This window comes from Staurois parvus, unplaced genomic scaffold (genome assembly GCF_062004578.1).
Source record: "Staurois parvus isolate SC_StPar_1 unplaced genomic scaffold, SC_StPar_1.0 ptg000207l, whole genome shotgun sequence".
Taxonomy (NCBI): Eukaryota; Metazoa; Chordata; class Amphibia; order Anura; family Ranidae; genus Staurois; species Staurois parvus.
The window spans coordinates 5,386,080-5,404,645 of record NW_028318003.1 but is presented as its reverse complement, the minus strand read 5'-3'; the positions used below and the strand labels follow the sequence as shown (position 1 = coordinate 5,404,645).

Below are 18,566 nucleotides of genomic sequence, written 5' to 3'. Positions count from 1 at the left end.
ACAATTTTCATCGGTGCTACTTTAACAATTAATTTACGGAAGACATGTTCACACTACAATTTCTGCATTCTGGGTGTGTTTCTGCATGTGCATTTTTAATGTGTTCTAGTGCTTTTGTTAATGTTTTTTTCTCTTCTTTTATTTCTTCATCTCAAGTGAGGACACATGCGTTCCGGTGTGTTTTTGATGCATTTTACAGTGTTCAAGAAAAAATGCAACATGTTCTACTTTTGTTGACTGCACTGTAATGCATAGCCCTGGTGTGTACTAGTTCCAGTGGAGTCCACGTTAAACACTGTCCATGCATTTCTGACGCAGAATAAAAATGCACTGAACTGTATCTGATATGAACCAGCCCTAAAAGAGCAGAGGCCTTTAGCTTAATAAATAAGGTGAAGCTGTATTCACTTTGAATAATAGTAATATCAAAAGAAACAAAAAAACAAAGCAAAACAAAACTGGATTTTCACTTGTAAGCGATTGGATGATTGAAGTGAACACAGCTTCACCATCTTCACTAGGCTAAGTGAAAATTTATTTTGCAAAGTCTCTATTCCTTAGAAAAATCGACTCCGAGTGTCTATGCAGCGGTGTACTTTAGAACACAGCACGGCTCCACCAGAGAAGCTTCAAAACCTAAACACTCATACAAATGACATTCAGAAACTTGAGACACGCAAGTTTAAAGGGCTGCAAGTGAAAAGAATAACATTTTAGAGAAATCTGAACAACATTGCCATTACAGCAAAAAATACAGTGGCATCACAGGGTTTGACCTACGATGCAAAGCATATTATTTTACAGAACTTTATTTTATAAAATGTACATCACGTTTCTTTTAACCATTAAATGTGTACAAGACGAAAATATAACCCTCCCAAAGTCCTACATTGGGATTTGCCACCCTCAACCGAACACACATTACAGAAAAAAATAACCTTTAAACAAAAATACAGAGATCAATAAAAGTGCCATGCCTTTACAAAATTACAGCACAAAGTTCACTAGGATGTTGTGGAGTTCCTTCCAGACCTCACACTTAAAACGGGATTGGAGAGGATTCTGATGGTAAAATGCTTTCACACGTGTACAGTTCTATATGGAAAGCATGTACACTTTCATTCAAGATGTGCTGAACAAAATTATCATAGAGCTAGTATTATATACAAAGAAGGGATACAACATGTACCAATGACAGAATAAAATCAACCATTTTCAGGCTGAAATAGAATGTACCAGATCAGAAATATTCATATTTGATCAAATGTTGCTAAACTTGATGGAGCAGTAAAGTCCTGACTCCGTACTGTTGTGGTGTTTGCATGAAAGATATATGTAAGCCATAGTGACTACTTTGGGGTCAATTTACTAAAAGAGTAGATAAGTTTCCATTTGCAAAGTGAATTTTCTTTTAACTTTGTGAAAGAGAAGAATCTACATTCACTTCAATCATCCAATCACGGCAAGCAAACATTGCTATTTTCCTATACATGTAGCTGGGTAATCATAGTGAACAAGGCTTCATTTATACAGTAGGCCAAGTAAATATTCAGTCTGCAAAATAAACATTCTTTACCCCTTTAGTAAATCAATCCAATTGCCTTGTTTATACCATTCTAAAAGAGCATTTTTTTACCAATCAGATTCCAAATTTGAAATATATTTACAATTGTCAAAAGAGAAGAGTCGGTTTGGTAGTCATAGACAATACTGATAACTATTTTGCAAAGACTGAGAGCCATTGTTGTGAATCCAGAGCTGGCTGGGGCAAAGAATTTAAGTCGAAGCAATACTGTAGGATACATCAGAAATGCAAGTGCCAAAGAGTCAGTTTGATGTGAGCAAAAAATCCTTTAAAGGCAATTCCATCCTAAACTGGCATTAGAATTGAGGTGGTAATTAAAAAGCCAAATGAAGACCTCACTCTTCCCTGTGGGATTGTATATAACGTATATTTGTGTGTTCTGCTTAGTTTGATCTCCCTACATATGGGTATATGGTTTCAAAATAAAACATCTGGGGAGACCAATTATAAAAATCATAGTTCCTTAATGCCATACTGCACTTTACCACAGTTTCACATGCTTTAGCAGTTGTTTTTTTGCATTAATTTATAAAACACTCAAATGAAGAGCTCCAAATACAAAGCATTCAATTAAAAATGTCAAAAATAGGAGAGAGGTAGCAAAGGTCACTGATGAAGAAAACTCAATTTCTGACATTTTTAGGGCAATTTAGTGTCCAATTTATATAGAGAAAGTAAACATTTGTTGCGTTCTGTGTTGACCATTGCATTAAAATAATTAGCCATATAATATGAATGGTGGGCTAGAGATCAGAAAAAAAGGGTTTCCAAGTGCTGATTTGAAGTACTGTAATTATAGAAAAAAGAGCAGGAACTGGAAAACTATTGACAGCTCTACAGACTGCTGAATCCATCCCCAGTGAATAAGCTGAAATTACAATTAGGAGAAAATAAAGTCTAGAGCTTCCAGCATTCAGAAGTCACAGCAAAAAATCATTCAAATTTCAGCCAGGTTCAACATCTACAATTAGGCCTAAAATGACTTTCCACACACAGGTATGAATCTATTTCTTGTGCACTCTATCAATAGAAACGTCTATTGGAATTCTAGGTTTGTAACCTACTCATTGTGAACATTGACTAAAGCCAAAAAAGGTCTACTCTGCATATAATTACATTTCACTGAAATGACTGAAATTATATGTATTATGGTTTTGTACATAATTTTTTATATTTTTTATTATGGTTGGAAAAAAAATATATATATATATTGATCAGGTAAATATGAAATATTGTATTGTATATTTTTATTTCTAGACTATTAGATTGCTTCATTAAATAAAGCCTCTTGTTTACAGCTCCTGTTTGCAAGTGAATTAGACAGAGCAATGACTCACCACATTTACTCATTCCTTATTAGAAGGCTCCGGACCAAAATTTCAAGCAGACAATTAGAGTTTGCATTGTCTGCTGGGCTGTCTCTTCAACTAACCTATGGTGCTTTTGGAATCCATTGCCATGCATTAAATGTTTATTTTTAAAACAGATTGTATATAAGTATTAAAATCATATAAAACATGAGTTAAAAAAAAAAATCAAGTTGGTCCAAAACTATTAAAGGTTCCCTTGAAGTAATCATCTACACAATACAAAAATTATGTAAAATGTGAACTAAAGCAATACATTTACGATGAATAAATCCCCCATATTATAGATGAATCCAATATGGTTAAAATTCACAACTGCTTAAAAATCATTGATTTGCAAAAAAGTGAATCAGCAGTTTCAGATGCTGAAAACAACCAGTAGTTCAATCTTATTAAGTAGAATGAACAAAGATGTGAATAAATCAGAAAACGTAGCAAAAATAGTGGCCTAACAGATGGTCAGACCATTTACATATAAGCCCTTTAAGTCAGATTGTGAAAAGTTAATAATCCTGTAGAAGAATATTTAACCCCCCCCCTTCCAAAAAAAGTGTAATATATTACAGTTTTCCAGTCCTGTAATATGGTGGCCGCATTATTTTTTGCAGGCTAAGGAAATTGTAGCAAGTGCAGAAAATTCTTGTTGATCTTGCAAGAAATATGGTGTCCTTGTCACTTCCTGTGAGATGAAAAGGAAGCACAACACCCGTATCTATCTTGTGTTAACCTGCGACAAAAGGGCAAAAACAGAGAGTAATGGTTTTCTGTTTGAGTGAGGGGATATCTTTCTACGGGACAGTCTTTAAAGCTAAACTCTGGGCATAAAATCTTTAAATATATTCTTGAATAGCAACAAAGTTTAAAAATACACCTTGTAAATGTAGTGCTGGCATCATCATTGTGCTGTACACAGCCTGTGCAGAGAGCAGAGCTATGAGAGGGGCCCAGCAGGCTCCGCCCACTACAGGCTGCCTGCAGAAAAATGCAGGAAGGGGCAGAGATATGACCGGTCATCCTGCACAAGAAGATAAAGCAACAGTGACCGGTCTTTACTACAGGAAGGTTCTGCACAGAGGTAAAGTTTTAAGATGGATTACAGCACAGATCTGGAGGAAATACACAAAGCACAAGAAGATTAAAGTAAAAATTCACAGGGCTCTTGTATTTAGACAATATTTGATTCAGAATTCAGCTTTTTAAAACCTGGCAAAGATTCTAACCTTTTTCAACTACATCAAAAGCTAATAAAAGGTCTTTACTGTGGACTGTGTCCTTGTTGGGAATACTTTTCCTTATTTCTTTTCCAACGCTTTTAAAATAAAAGAGTAAGCAGAAAATGGCTTAATAGGGACATTTATACAAAGGTTTTTAAAAATATATGTTTTTGGCTAAAGATAGGTTTTTACCCCAAGTTCTAGAAGATGGGGAGATGTGTATGTCTGCCTTAATGTATTCATGACAAAAAGAAAGTGGTAAAATGATAAAAGTAACTATAGTTATTTCAAATAAGACATTATGCTTTGTCTGCAATACTACCATCTACCATCTTCAAGCAATAAGCGATCTTTAAGAGTTATGACATCCTATTCAAACAGCCTAGTTGAGTGATTGTCATCTACAAATGTATACAAGTTATTGAGTGATTGGAAAAATATTGTTTCCTGCTTAAAACATATATATCAGGAGTATCTGTCTTGTGGCAGATTCTCAATACCAACTGAGCTATAGTGCAATAGTATTCCACATTTTCAAATGTAATTACTGCTGTGAAGACATGTACCCACACAGGACATTACAGCTATAAATATATTTATCACAACTTTGATGTACATCACAATAAACCTTACTTTGTGTGTCTAAGATGTGATATGAAATAGTGTTCTAAAATATGTTCAATAATGTGTTGGAAACATTCTGGGCAGCTGTGCATAGTAACCAATCAGCTTCTAGGTTTTATTGTCAAAGCTTAATTGAACAAACTGAAGTTAGAAGCTGATTGGTTACTATGCACAGCTGCCCCAGATTCTGTGTGCACCAGTTTTAGTAAATTTACCACATTGCACTGTGAGGGGGAGGTAAGAGGATTACCTTTAGTACCTTTAATTTTTATGGCAAGTTAGTGCCTGTATCAGTGGGCTTTTGTTTGCATCAGTAATGCTTATTATCCCATACAACGAGAAGGCAAAAGCAGCTTAGAAGGAAGTCAAGTGTACCTTTTAATCCAATCTAAAATGCAAGTGGAATGCATCTGAATGAAAACTGCATTCATTTGCACGACATAGGCCCTCAAAACTCTTGGTACAGATGCCAGATATGCAAGTCAGCTGACACAAATTGACTATGCATTAGGACCATCCTTCCCACCTGCTCAAGGATTAATTGTCTAAAGGGTCAGGAATAAGGTGAATTACTTACCTTCTTCCTCACACCTGCAGACTTCCTTCCTGAATTGCAACTGGTCCCCCAAAGCCACTGCCTTTGCCAACAGACTGATCACAGTGCAGGCCCACCACTTCTGCATTATATTTGAGAATGCCGAGAACCTGTCCACATGTTAGGAGCACTGGAAAGTGAAGAAGCATGCTAGCTGCCAGGGAAGGGAGCCATAAGGTAAGTATTTAACCCTAGTCATTACCCCTAGACTAAATGAGCAATTAACTCTTGCAGTGGGGAGGATGGGGCAACACCGCTAGACAATTTTGTAAGCTGATGAGTTCAACATCCAATGGTTCAGTAATGTGGCAAATTTTGTATATAACCCCTAAATATTTGTAATGCATTAAAGGGAGATATCTAGCAAAATACACATATGGGATACATATATATTTACGGTTTTACCTTTCAAAGGAATTGTAATTCTGTGCAGGCAGTCATACGATTGTACACATTGGGGGTTATTTATTAAAGCTGTATAGAAACCAGTCAGCTTCCAGGTTTTATTCCCAAAGCTTAATTAAACAAGCTGAAGTTAGAAGCTGATTGGCTACCATGCACATCTGCACCAGATTCTGAGTGCTCCAGCTTTAGTAAATCTCACTCATTGTCTACACTGCATTGTCACATAAAGCCTGGTACACACACTAAGTTTTTTTTTGTTCAACCACACTGGCTGAAGTAAAAAAAAAAAAAAATGTTAGTACAGCGATCTCTCCAGCTGTGCCTTTGTGTTCTGATTGAGGGTCTGCACCCCCCCCCCCCAACATACCCCCCGCCAGAACACACTAATCAGGGCTCATAGCCATTGATCAGATGCTGGTCTTCTAACATGTCCCTATGACATAAGCCGGTCCTTAGACCAGCTTCTGCCTGAAGGACAACTGTACACACTGCCAGAATGTCAGCCGGTTCCTGCTGAACTGGCATATATTTTGACCGTGAGTACCCAGCTTAGGTAAAACCCTAAAATCCCAACTAAGCACTTTATTTTCCTGGTTTAGCAACCATAGTTTCCTATGTCATGTTTCCATTTCCAACCACTTTATTGCAAAAAGAAATCAGCAGCATCCCTTCTGTCCAGTGAGCTGACCCAAGAAGCAGAAATGTTCAAATGGAAAATAGAATGACCATCATGACTAGGAATGAGTGCAATTAATATTTTTTTATTATTTTGGCAAAAAATCATGAAATTTTGGAGTTATGAATTGAACTCAATTGGGAAATTGAAAATTAAAGTGGAGTTTAATTTGCCTTGCCATGTTATTATGTTTTCTTAAAGGTAGGCCATTTCTTTCAAGAAATGCCACCTATGAAACACCACATAGCAAAATTAGAGGCTAATTTTGCCACATTTTGCCAGAGGTTAATTAGTTTTGTTAGAATCACTCCTCTCATCCTTAGTCCTGACTAGAACAACTGTTTGTATTATAATATTGCCTGGCCAAAATGACAATCCTTATATGGGTAAAGTAGTAAATATATCTGTATTTTAACCGTGTATTTAACAGTTTGCCTAGAATTCCACGTTCTGATTTCTATGTGTCAGCTCACCCTTCTACATTTATGAGAAAACTGTGTGGCAGATTCAGAAACAGCTGAACACAGACACACAGGTCATTAAAAGATATGTCAATCAGTTCTAGTTCTATAATGATGAAGATTGAACATATTGATTCCCTGCTCCACTCACGCAGTTAGCGGTCCCTGAAGACTGCATTGGAGAGATAGGATTCTGTGCTAGTTTTCACACACTCTTCTAGACACATAGGGTTTATTTATTAAAGTGTATGGAGAAACAGGTCACTGCTATTTTTTTTTAACTGAAAAATATGCCAAATACAGAGGAAACATGAACAACTTGGGAGGCATTAAGATAAAGAAACACACATGAAGTAAAACATCACACAAGGCAATGGCTGGGAAACAACAAGTATCAGCGGCTGGAAATCCATTCTGACAATTGTAGTTGCCCAACAGCTGGAGGATTGCTGGATTTCTACAAGAAAGTTCACTTATTTAGGCCATGTGTACAGATGAATTAAACCTCAAAGTTGAAGTTTAGTGATTTCCTTTTAATTAAAATGGCACTAAGAAGGTACTTACTATGAACGCAAATTGTCCCATGTGCTTGTGGCTGATGTGTCTGGTTGAAATCCAAAGTCATTTGCCCTCAGATACCGCTGAAGCCATGATCTTCCACTGTTGTGGGGGTCAATATATGTGGTTGCACCTGTGACAGTCACTCATTAATGTCAACTATGCCCATCCTTTACGACCCTGTGCAACCATTCTTAGAAGCTGTACTATTGGTTCCCACAATGAAAAGCATACTGTGATGGGAGGAGGCAGACCTTTCATTCACTTGTCCATCTTTCATCGTGGGAACCAATAGTACGGCTTCTATGAACATAGCACAGGGGGTGGAAAGGGCAGATATAGTTGGCACTTAACAAATGCCTATCATAGGTATGGGCACTCATAATATTCCCTGCAGCACTGGAACATCACCTCTGTGGGAGTATCTGGGGGGCAAAGGACTTCGAATTTCAACCAAACACAACAGCCCCCAGCACACAGGGCATTCTTTGTTCATGGTATGTACCATCCCTGATGATGGAATTTTAAATAAACTTCAGCTGTAACTCCAGGCAAACATGAAATTGCACAGATGAAATAGATATAAAGGATCTGTTTCAACTGATAAATTATTTGTATTTCAAACTTCCTGGTCCACAGATCTACACAGCCCTGCCAGATGGAACCTGTTATGGTTATAACTGCTTGGAGTTTATATTCAAAGTAGAAGATATAAGGACCTTCCATTATGGGGCTGGAGGATATAAACTATCTGTCATTACAATATTTGTTGATAACAGGTGTGGGAAAAACCCAGTAGATCCTTGACTGATTAATCCCATATTGGCTATTTGCATCAGGTAATGTAAAGAGCAAGCATGCACGTCAAGCAATGGTATTATAACTGTCATCAGTTGAAAGCAATCAGAATAATGAAAGACAGCTGATGATTGGTTGATATGAGTTATTGTAGTTTGCGCATCATTTGAAAGGAATCCTTAAGTCTGTGTCATTCAAGACTTAACAAGGTATATTAACAGCTCTTATAGCTTCTAGATTTCCACAGCAAGTATGCGGAGGATCACTTTATAAAGAAGTACAAACTAATAATTGAGTTCACTTGGGAAACCCGGTGATATGCGGCAATGCAATTTGCCATGACTTAGAGATTTTTCTGTGACATTTCTCATTTAAAAGCACCTGAAGTAAGCTGCGGTTAACCTCATCAGCCCATGAGACTTGCCCTTAATATGTTTTACCACCTGCATGATGAGAGTACATGGAAAAATCAATATGTATCTTAAAGCTCAACACTTGACAATCAGTCTACATGAAGTACTTCCCTTGACATACAGAAACATACATAGAGTTCAACGTGTGTTTAGAGCACTAGAGATTTGTTCATTTAAACAATACTCTGTGAAAAAGAACCAAGCCAAATATTTAAAGCAGAGCAAAAGACTTTGATCAGAGTACGGTATAGACAAACATGGTTCTTGCTATGTAGCCTAAAAATCTATGCTGGTAACATCACATTTTCAACAGCAGCAAGAACGGGGGGGGGGGGGGGGGGAAAGAAATGTAACAATTCAATGTATTAAAATGTATATTAATATGCTATATGGCCCAATATTTGGCCACCGGGCACATAAAATGTAAATTTGAATTATGAGTAGGAGGATTCTTCTTCACAGTTAATAATTTCCATCAACAGTGTAACAATTCTACAGTCTAAAACTTGTTGGTGTGAAATTTTCCCATTTTGCTACAATTAAGGACAACTATCACAAAAACAGGTTGACTTTGAAAAATCTAACTATCGTGTTAACGGTGAAATAGGTTTTATTCAATCATCTAATCACAGACATCCAAAAAATATGTTTTTCATTTTTTTTCTCTTTCACTTGACCAAGTGAACATTCACATTGTTAAGTGAACAGACTACACTTTTAGTAAATTAACCCTACTAAAACAGGTCTGAACAGAAGGAGTAACAGACCAAAAGCATAAAGCAGTCCCAAAGAGCTTCAAAGATTCACAACAACCAACACGTTTTGATGACAAACTACTCTCCCTTCATCAGGGCTTGGGCTACATCAGAACTTTAAATCTACTCGAATGCAGGCTTTGTTGTATGAATGTGCGTGGACGGGATTATAAAAGTCAGCAGCAGAACATGCTAGCTTCAGTGGCCAAAGCATTAAGATATCTTATCTCCAAAGTTGTTAAGAGAGGTAATTGCACTGAACACAAGAGTTTCCTCTTTGAAATACAATAAACATTAGAATATTAATTCAAAACATTTGCCCACTAAAAACACACTATACTTTTTTTCTTTAAAGTGTGATTTTCTTGTGCTATACCTTGTATATGACATAGACCACTTTTATTGTACTCTACCATATTAAGAGGGGTGCAAACTCTACCCCTATTTCTCATTCCTAAACAAAGAATTCTGTTGCAAGGGCGCCCCTATGTTTTTTTAATAAAACGTTTATTTTCGCCATAGCTGTCCTTTACGGAATTCTTTAACAGTTATTTTTACAGCTCTATTTTATTACAAATTTAACAGCTCATGTTTTTTTTTTAAACAATTGAAAAAAAAACCAAAATCATAGGCATTAAAATATAGCAAAATGGTATTTACATGTTGTATGGACCCACCAATTCCCAAACACCAAGGGCTTGTTCACACTATGTGGGGTGACCTGTGTTGTTCTGTACAGGATAAAATGCAGGTCACTGCTATGGCACATAGAAAACAATTGTTCTCTATGTTCCTTGTTCACACACAATGTTGGTATGATGTGCAGTGTTGAAAAATGTATCATGCTGCTGTGTGGAGAGATGCATAAAATATCACCATGTGACACTTTGAATAAAGTTTAAAAAAGTCTGAAGTGCTAAAACACGCATCACACCACTCCTTGTCAAAGCCATCACTGACAGCTGCCTGCATGGTAAAACACTATATTTGATCATGAGGGTTGTGTGAACCTAGTCTAAGGGGGTGATGTACTATAGTGAAGCTGAATTAACCTGGGTTCATGTCAATCATTTAATCACAAGGCAATTTGAGGATTTTTTTTTTTTTAATTCCCCTGCACATACTTGTACATTAAGCCCTGGGTCACACTGGTACGACTTCAGGTGCGAAATGGGATTTACAAATCGCACCTGATGTCAGATCTAATGTATTTCTATGGCACTGTCTTAATCAGTGCGATTTGAAATAGCATGATTTCAAAAATAGTTCATGTGTTACTTTTTTCCGATTTAATTGCGACTTGCACTGACTTTTTTAAATGGAGTTGCAAGCCACAGTGAAATCGGAGGTAAAAATCGCACTGATCTGCAGCTTTGAAATTGCACTGCTTAAAGTGAAGTAATGTGATTTCAAAGTTGCATTTAATGTGAACCAGAGTTTAAACTCAACACTTTGGAGTAGTTTATTGTAGTGATCATCCCCTGAGTAATAAAGACCTTGAACATCCTCATAGACAGCACATGGCAGGAAAGTCTTTTTTGGGAAGGCATTTGCCTTAATAATTCATTAAGATTGTACTTTTTTTCCAGTGGATCTCTGCCTTCTGCAGACTAGTGCATTTGATTCCTCTGTGTTATTCCACAAATCCCAGAGTGTTGTACAACTAAGGGAGCATCATATTGATGTACAGAAACAATAGCACGCCAATATTGATTCTGCAGTGGTAACACAAATGATAGGCTTCTAGCTTTCAGTTAAGTGAGTTATTGGGAAACCAGATACTCCCATGAGACCCAAACTGTACAAACAGAAAAACACTAAAGAGCTGATTTTTGGGTAGCCGTTTAAGCAGATCTATAAAACGGAGAATCCAACAGGTCATTCATGAACTGTAAAAATGGAATATCCATTAAATAAGGAGCACTCAGGGTAACCTATGCAGCAAACTTCAAATCCATTTTGATTACGTCATGGCCATCATTTTATTAAACAGACTGTAGATATAATCATTTTTATAAGCTAGTGTGTGGAGCAAGGGGCCCTTTCTCTATCCCAGTGTTTCCTATACTGGAGAATAAGAACACATACAGTGACATGTAGTGGAAATGTAAAAGTAAGTGCAACTAAGAATATATTAAGTGCAGATAAGAATATATAAAAATATATCACACATGTGATTCCCCATAAAGTTTAAGGCCAGTGCACAGTTGGCCTGAAATGGTTTTTATTATGACACTTGTAGTAAATGTCATAGTTCTGTTTTAGAGTTGATGGTTATTTTAGCTGGAATCCATGTATTCACTGTCAAAAAACTCTTATTCGTGATAGGTTTTATTTTTACTTCATTTTTTAATCAAATATATTAAAATGCTTAACCCTTTTAGAATCTATACATGTCTTGCCGTCATGTAGTACTATAAATATGTTATGATTTATGCCTCCAAATAAGTTGCTTACCTATTGCCACTGTGGTCATGACGGTAACGTTAGCTGTGTAAAGTCATGTTAAAAACTTGAGTTTTTCAGTGTTTTTGCATTAGCATTTAGCCGCATCCAAAAACACTGGTTTGCCGCGTTTCTCAGCGTTAGAACGATTTTACAGCTACAAAACCCCTCTAGGAACCCACTAGTTTTTTTCCCAGCCAAAAAACGCCCCTGCCAAAAAATGCTGATTACAGTCTATGTGTGCATGGACACATAGGATAACATGCTGGGGAGTTTACTGGCTGTAGAAAAAAACGTCAAAAATCCAAAAACAGCAGCTGTGTGCATGAGGACTTAATGTTGTAGTTTAGTAATTGTAATTGTTTTAGACCAACTAACACCTCACTATCTCCATGCATGACAATAAATGTTATATGTGTACATAAAGACTGATATACCATTGCTGTATTAAGCTTTATTATATATAACAAGTCATTGATTTTAGGCAAAGTCCAAGCAATACACATTTTGTATGTATGTTAAATGTTTTTTCTCACTGCTGTTAAAAATGGGATTTAACAAATGATTTTAATTACAGACTGCTGGAAACAACCTCACCCATCTTCAGGCCACTGTCCTAGATCTGCAGCAGTGGAAGTTCAAGTACATGATATTGCATGAAAGATTGGTTTGAGTTTACTAATGAATCCAAGCCAGCACTGTTACCCTAAAATCTACATAGTCACTAGTCAATGGTAACCCAGTCATGTTTTTCTAGCTTACACACTGAAAACATTCTTAACTATTGCCTCTAGATATTCTATGCTAGACTACTGCAAAGCTCCTGGCTGATATACTGCGATCTGCTAAAGTACAAAAATTAAAAGACACAGTCCAACACTTGTACAAATGTAATAAATGCACCCACATTAATAAATAAGAAAATATACTTTTCTGAAATTTTGGCATCAAAGCCAGCAGTGCATTGAAACCATGGTCTGTGCATTGCGGGTGCAATGCACGGGCTCCTGCATTGTTTTAGCCCCAGGTCCATATCGAGGTAAGAACCTTCTGATATGGGGCTGGAAGAAGTAAACAATGGACTACAAATGTGGTGACATCACTCAACTTGTGCAGGTATGATCTGCAAGTACCTCTGCCACTGTGGAAGATGGTATTTGTAGTCTTCCCATTCACAGATATCTGCGTGGCTTTGCCAGCACAGCCAAGCTAAATTAAAAAAGGAACAATATGCTACAGGGGGTAGCACCACATGATTTAGGTTAGGGATGACAGGTTGTGGGGGGTTCTGGGAAATATGATAATGTTTAATGTCCCGCTCTAAACATGAGTGTAACATGAAAAATAGCTTGAGTATGCCTTTAGTGGTTAACAAAATCCTGTGCTTTACCTATGAGGTGCAATATAAGGTAATGTAAAGAAGAATGGATCACTGCTACTTCTGACCAGTCCAGGTGAATAAGCAATGAAGAGCAGTCTCAGCCTGCATATCGCCTCCAAACCACACACCACCACATGACTCTATGACCAAGCCCTAGCTGATGGGATGTGTGTCGGAGTGTGTGGTTTGGTGAAGACATATTGGCTGAGGCTGCTCTTTATCGTTTATTCACCTGCGCTGGTTGGGAGTAGCAGTGATCCTTTCCTCTTTAAATTTACTATCCCCCTAGATTGGTAGAAGGACAAACCTGCACCCCATGTTCTGGGACACAGGGATATGGTTTCACCTCTACTCGGAGCGGCTCCAAAAGCAATGTAACAGGTTTCAAAACAAGTTCACTTTAATTCTAGCCCATGCAGCAATTTATACCCACTGGGAGAGAAGACATATCTTCCACTTACTCCCTTTCCTCCAATGTAATGGCACTGGTGCTTGGAAATTGGCCATTCAGACAGCAGCACCATACATGAAGCAGGGAATGTCTCCTTAGCCCATTGTTAGCTCCAACCTAAGAACTAGGAACTCTACTTCTATTTGCCATCAGAATAAAATGGCATGGGAGCGATAGGAAGGTAAGTATAAGCAGCCCTGGGGGCTTTAAAGTGAACCTGTCGATTTAGCATGCACACGCAAAACACAGGCTCACTTTAAAATGTCTCTATAATGTTTACTGTAACAATTATTCAACTGAGCTAGTGGACTGCATATGTCCATATGTAGCCATATACGTTTTTAAGTACCAAAAAGAAGCTACTAGCATATTCAAACACAACTCAGCTCCCTGTAACCATCCAAATCACGGTTTGCTTTTCTAGATGACATCTTTCTGTAATGATGTCATTAACTTTTCTCACAAGCAGGGCAGGGAGATCAAGCAGTCATTACTTGTTGCCCAGAATGAGAAGATAAATAGGTAAAGGCTTGGGCATCAAAAATATCATCAGAAGCACAGTTAGACATGACATACATCTCTGTGCTTTAGTGCACATCAAGCGCCTGTGACCTGTAGGATGGTTTTGACATGGGAAGACCTGAGGTCCAGGACACTGATAGCAAGATAGGTTATTATGCTGTGACCTCTGAGCACACCTACTTCCCTCTGCAAGCTCAAAAATAGCAGGGTTGACTTACTAAATGGGTAGAGCATGTTCACTTAGCTTAGTAAAAGGAAGAACTGTATTCACTTTAAATACCCAACCATGAGTAGATGACTGAAGACAACATAACTTCACCTTAATAAATAAGGTAACTGCAAATCCAATTTGTAAATGAGGTAAAAATGTGCTCATGGGAATCATCCAACTGTGTGCAATAATGCATCCTTTTTTTTTTCCTTACACATGATTGCCTATTCTTTGCAAAGTGTTTTTTCACTTAGTTTCACCTCATTTATTATGCTAAGTGAAAATTCACTTTGGAAAGGGAACCTGCTTTGCTCCTTTGGTAAACCAACCCTAGTGTGTCAGGCCATGGGTTTAATGCTATGACCATGAGCTGTGCATTCAGATGGACCTCACCTAGCCTTGTGAGCCCAGAATTGCTTGTAACCCTTCATATCCACAATAGTTACAACATAGCTATAAATCTCATGATTCTAACTGCCATGAGATGATTCAATATTCAGATATATTCAAAATGTGCCGTGTTTACTCCCATCAATACGTCAACAGATAAAGGATGGCATTGCATAGTGCATTACGGTGTGTGGTACATAGTGGTGATGAGTACATGTACATACATATATATATATATATATATGTGTGTGTGTGTGTGTTTAATGTGAGGCACAGACCTTTAGAATACTGTGCTTAGAATACATCGAGGGTTCTCACCTTCTAAGAAAAAGCTACCATCTGTTCAGTCAAGTACATCTGTATGCACACAAAAACTGTGAATCACAATCATAGTCCCTCATGAAACACAAACTCAAAATCTTTTTTTAAAGTGCTTGGGAAATGTAATTCAGTCAGTTTTCTATATCTGCTGGTATTATATAGCTAGAATGATCGTTCTGTACAGGCACAGTACAGAATGAATATGCTATAACATGATTGATGTGAATTAAACAAAAAAAAAAAGCAATCGATAATAAAAACACCCTTGTGGAAGAGTTGGACATTACCACTTGTAGATAACCAGTATTAGTGATTCTAGTTGTAGTCCATGAATGCTGCATCTTGCGGTCCCCTGTGTAAATGTCCAGCTTGGCTTTGAACAAGGTCATAAACAAGGATAACATTTCTAACAGCCTCAGATCTCACAAAAAGTGAAAACTACCAACAAAATTTCTCACCCTTGCAGGCTACCAAGGTGAGTGATTTTATCTGCACTTTTTATCTTCTTGTAAGCATTTAGATCGCTGAACTTGGAGGTTCTCTCCCTTCGCACAGCAAAATATTACATCTGCTTTTTCTTAAACATAAAAAAGGGGTCATTGAATCTTACATAGAGTAAGATAGTAGCAGTAAGTCATTTTGGCATCATGCTTCAGTTTAATTAAATGATTGCTCTTAAGCAAAAAATCTTCACCTTTCGTGGATGTCTATTTTTACAATCCGTGGTTTCTTTAAAATATCCGCAGAGCAGCTTTTGATAGTAGTCTGCGCCTATGCCTTTGTATAGGATGATTTTGCCACTTTGGTAGTTCTAAGTGCAGTGCTGTTTGTATGGAAGCATGGAGGACAGAAGCAATGGCAATATTTCATGTCAGTATGTTAATATACATAAATCTTTACTGGAAATATCAACACTGTCTCAGACAGAAATAAGGATGAATTGAAGTCCCCAACATTGTCATTATCCACCAGCTTCACTGTCATTTGCTTACCCTGCAACATGCAGGATAAAATATATTATGGCATAGCAGCCTCTCTTTGAATCTGGAAAAAAAAAACCCTCAAAACACACAAAGAAATTAAAAAAAAATAATAATTACAAAAAAAGCTACAAAGTACCCAGCGATAAATTCCAGTGTTTCAGAGCAAATAATGAAAGAAGGCAGTTTACGTTGTGTTCATTTACAACAAGTTAGCGATGCATGCATCAAAAGTGGTGACTTAAAGTGATAAGCTTTGATATGCTAGTACTGTGATATTATTGTTTTTGTGAACGTACCTCATTATGTTTCTCTTCAGTAGTAGGCTCTTGTAATGAGCATCAGTGGCATACTGATAAAGCCAAGAATGTTACATGCTGTTGGGCATATAATGACTATGCTGTACAGTTGGATAGTCTGAACAATGGTGTTTTCTAACCCTTTGAAAAGAAAAGCATGCTTTGTGTGTTTCAACTTGTGTAAATGAACTTAAACACTATAACATAGTCACCCTGTTCATTAGTCATACAACATAACATGACGAGGAACTAGAAGTCTGGAAGTTTAACAGTTGGGTATGGGAATTTTGCAGGTTAAAATTGACCCTGCAGGAATGAGGAATAAAAAAGATATTATATTCATATATCAAGAGATAAGACATTGCTTTCATCACGTGATCATTTCTCCCAACAGCTGAAAGTCTTTCTACCATCTCAGGGGTAAAGGCATGTGCATGTGTCCAACTCCAAAGGTAAGTTTATTTGGCACATCTATCTTACACGTACCATTCCTTTTTTGAGATGTAGGAACCATCGTTCTGAGCAACCAGACTATCAGGCAGATCTTCAGGTTCATATTGGAACCCTAGAGTTCTATCCTCACCATAGCCACATCGTTCTCCCTCCTCTACTGTGAAATAAGGGCGCTTAGATTCATCATCATACTTTGTGCTCAGTTTGCGTCCATCTATACCCTCATCATCTTCTTCATCTTCATAGCTGATGCTTCCAACAGGGCCTGGCTTCTTCTCATCATCAGAATCCTCTGGGTACTGCAAACTCTGAGCCATTGGTGGATGTTGTGCCACACCTGCCTTACTATAACCATTTCCATAGATGTGTTTCTTAGTGTTGTAGTCTCCTTTAAAGGTGTGATGTCTTCTTCGAAGCACCACAAATAGGATGACAGAAACAGCTAGCACTAGTACTGCTCCACCCACTGCCCCTCCAATGATTGCTGCTGGGAACATGGAGGATTCTCTCCGGTCCGTATGGTCTGTAGGAGTCGGGGTGAAAGGGAATTCTGGGTAGGAAAAGACAAGGAAAGGGAAAAATATCAGGTTTGGCTGTATGGAAATACCCTTAAGCAGAGACGCAAATTATGGGTTAGAGCATGATGATACCTAATAACTTACTGATGTTGGCTATAAAAAGGCTAATCATTATGGCATATAAACTAATGCCTGACTCCAGCCAAAAAGGTTTTTTAAGTTTTAGGTAGAGTGGGGAAGAGCTACAATTCCTGTTAGGTTTTTATTTCTGTCTGTTACTCAACTGGGGATTTTGTTCTTCACTTCCTATCCCTGTTATATCCGTAGAAAAATGACATGCAGTTGTCATCTGGATAAGAAGGGACAGACAGCAATAATAGCATTGTCAGAAGTTCTAACCCAACCTCACTCATCTCATTCCAAAACTGGACTTTGAAAATTAAATATAAATTTACAATATGTATAGTTTAGACCAGGGGTCTCCAAATGATGCCCCCCTGGTTTAGACAAATTCAGTAGTCTAAGGAATGGCATCATCATAGAATTTAGTTTGTGCCACTATTATTTTTGGTCCCTTATGTCTGTTCAGGGCTTTCTTGTGACCATTGCACTCAGTGGAAATGGCTCTAGTTTGTTGCTTTTGTTGGAATGTGTTGTCTAAATGAAGCTTACAGTAAATAGGAACAGACATTAGGCTCAATATACAAATCTTTAACACCATAATAAGTATGTATATTTTTTTAAATAAGTATCCTTATTCAGGTGTGCTAGCTTTGTGAATTGAGCCTATGGTTCCTTAGCAACAAAGAAGAGCATTGCTCTTTGAGCTCAATGAATAGTAAAAATTGAACCAGTCAAGTAACAAATACTTTCTCCAGTATATACAGCATATCTTACAGAACTGTGTTAGCATATATCAAATTTGCCAAAAAGCTAGATCTTACATTAACAGCATAAAAATTTAAAGCCTGCTTAAAAGAGGTTATAACATTGAGTGAAAAAAGTACTCACCTTACACCCAAGCTTCCAGCACGTTCACTTCAGGTGAATGCAAAGGCAATCAGCCCTCCTCTGGGATCATGGGAAAGCTGCGGATTCCAATACTGCAAGAATATAGTCCAACAATGCAGCTTTTCCAGGATCC

General features: G+C 37.5%; 1 protein-coding gene across 1 annotated transcript in view; it reads right to left on the bottom strand.

The window, feature by feature from the left end:
• Positions 1-793: 793 nt before the first annotated feature.
• NECTIN1 (nectin cell adhesion molecule 1) overlaps positions 794-18,566 on the bottom strand; it is a 168,962-nt gene continuing 151,189 nt past the window's right edge. The window contains exons 6-7 of the mRNA XM_089678561.1: positions 4,988-17,454; positions 794-4,874 (exon numbers count right to left, since the gene is read on the bottom strand). Coding sequence (XP_089534687.1) covers positions 16,928-17,454 — 527 coding nt within the window. The 3' untranslated portion in view covers positions 794-4,874; positions 4,988-16,927. The remainder of the gene's footprint in view (positions 4,875-4,987; positions 17,455-18,566) is intronic.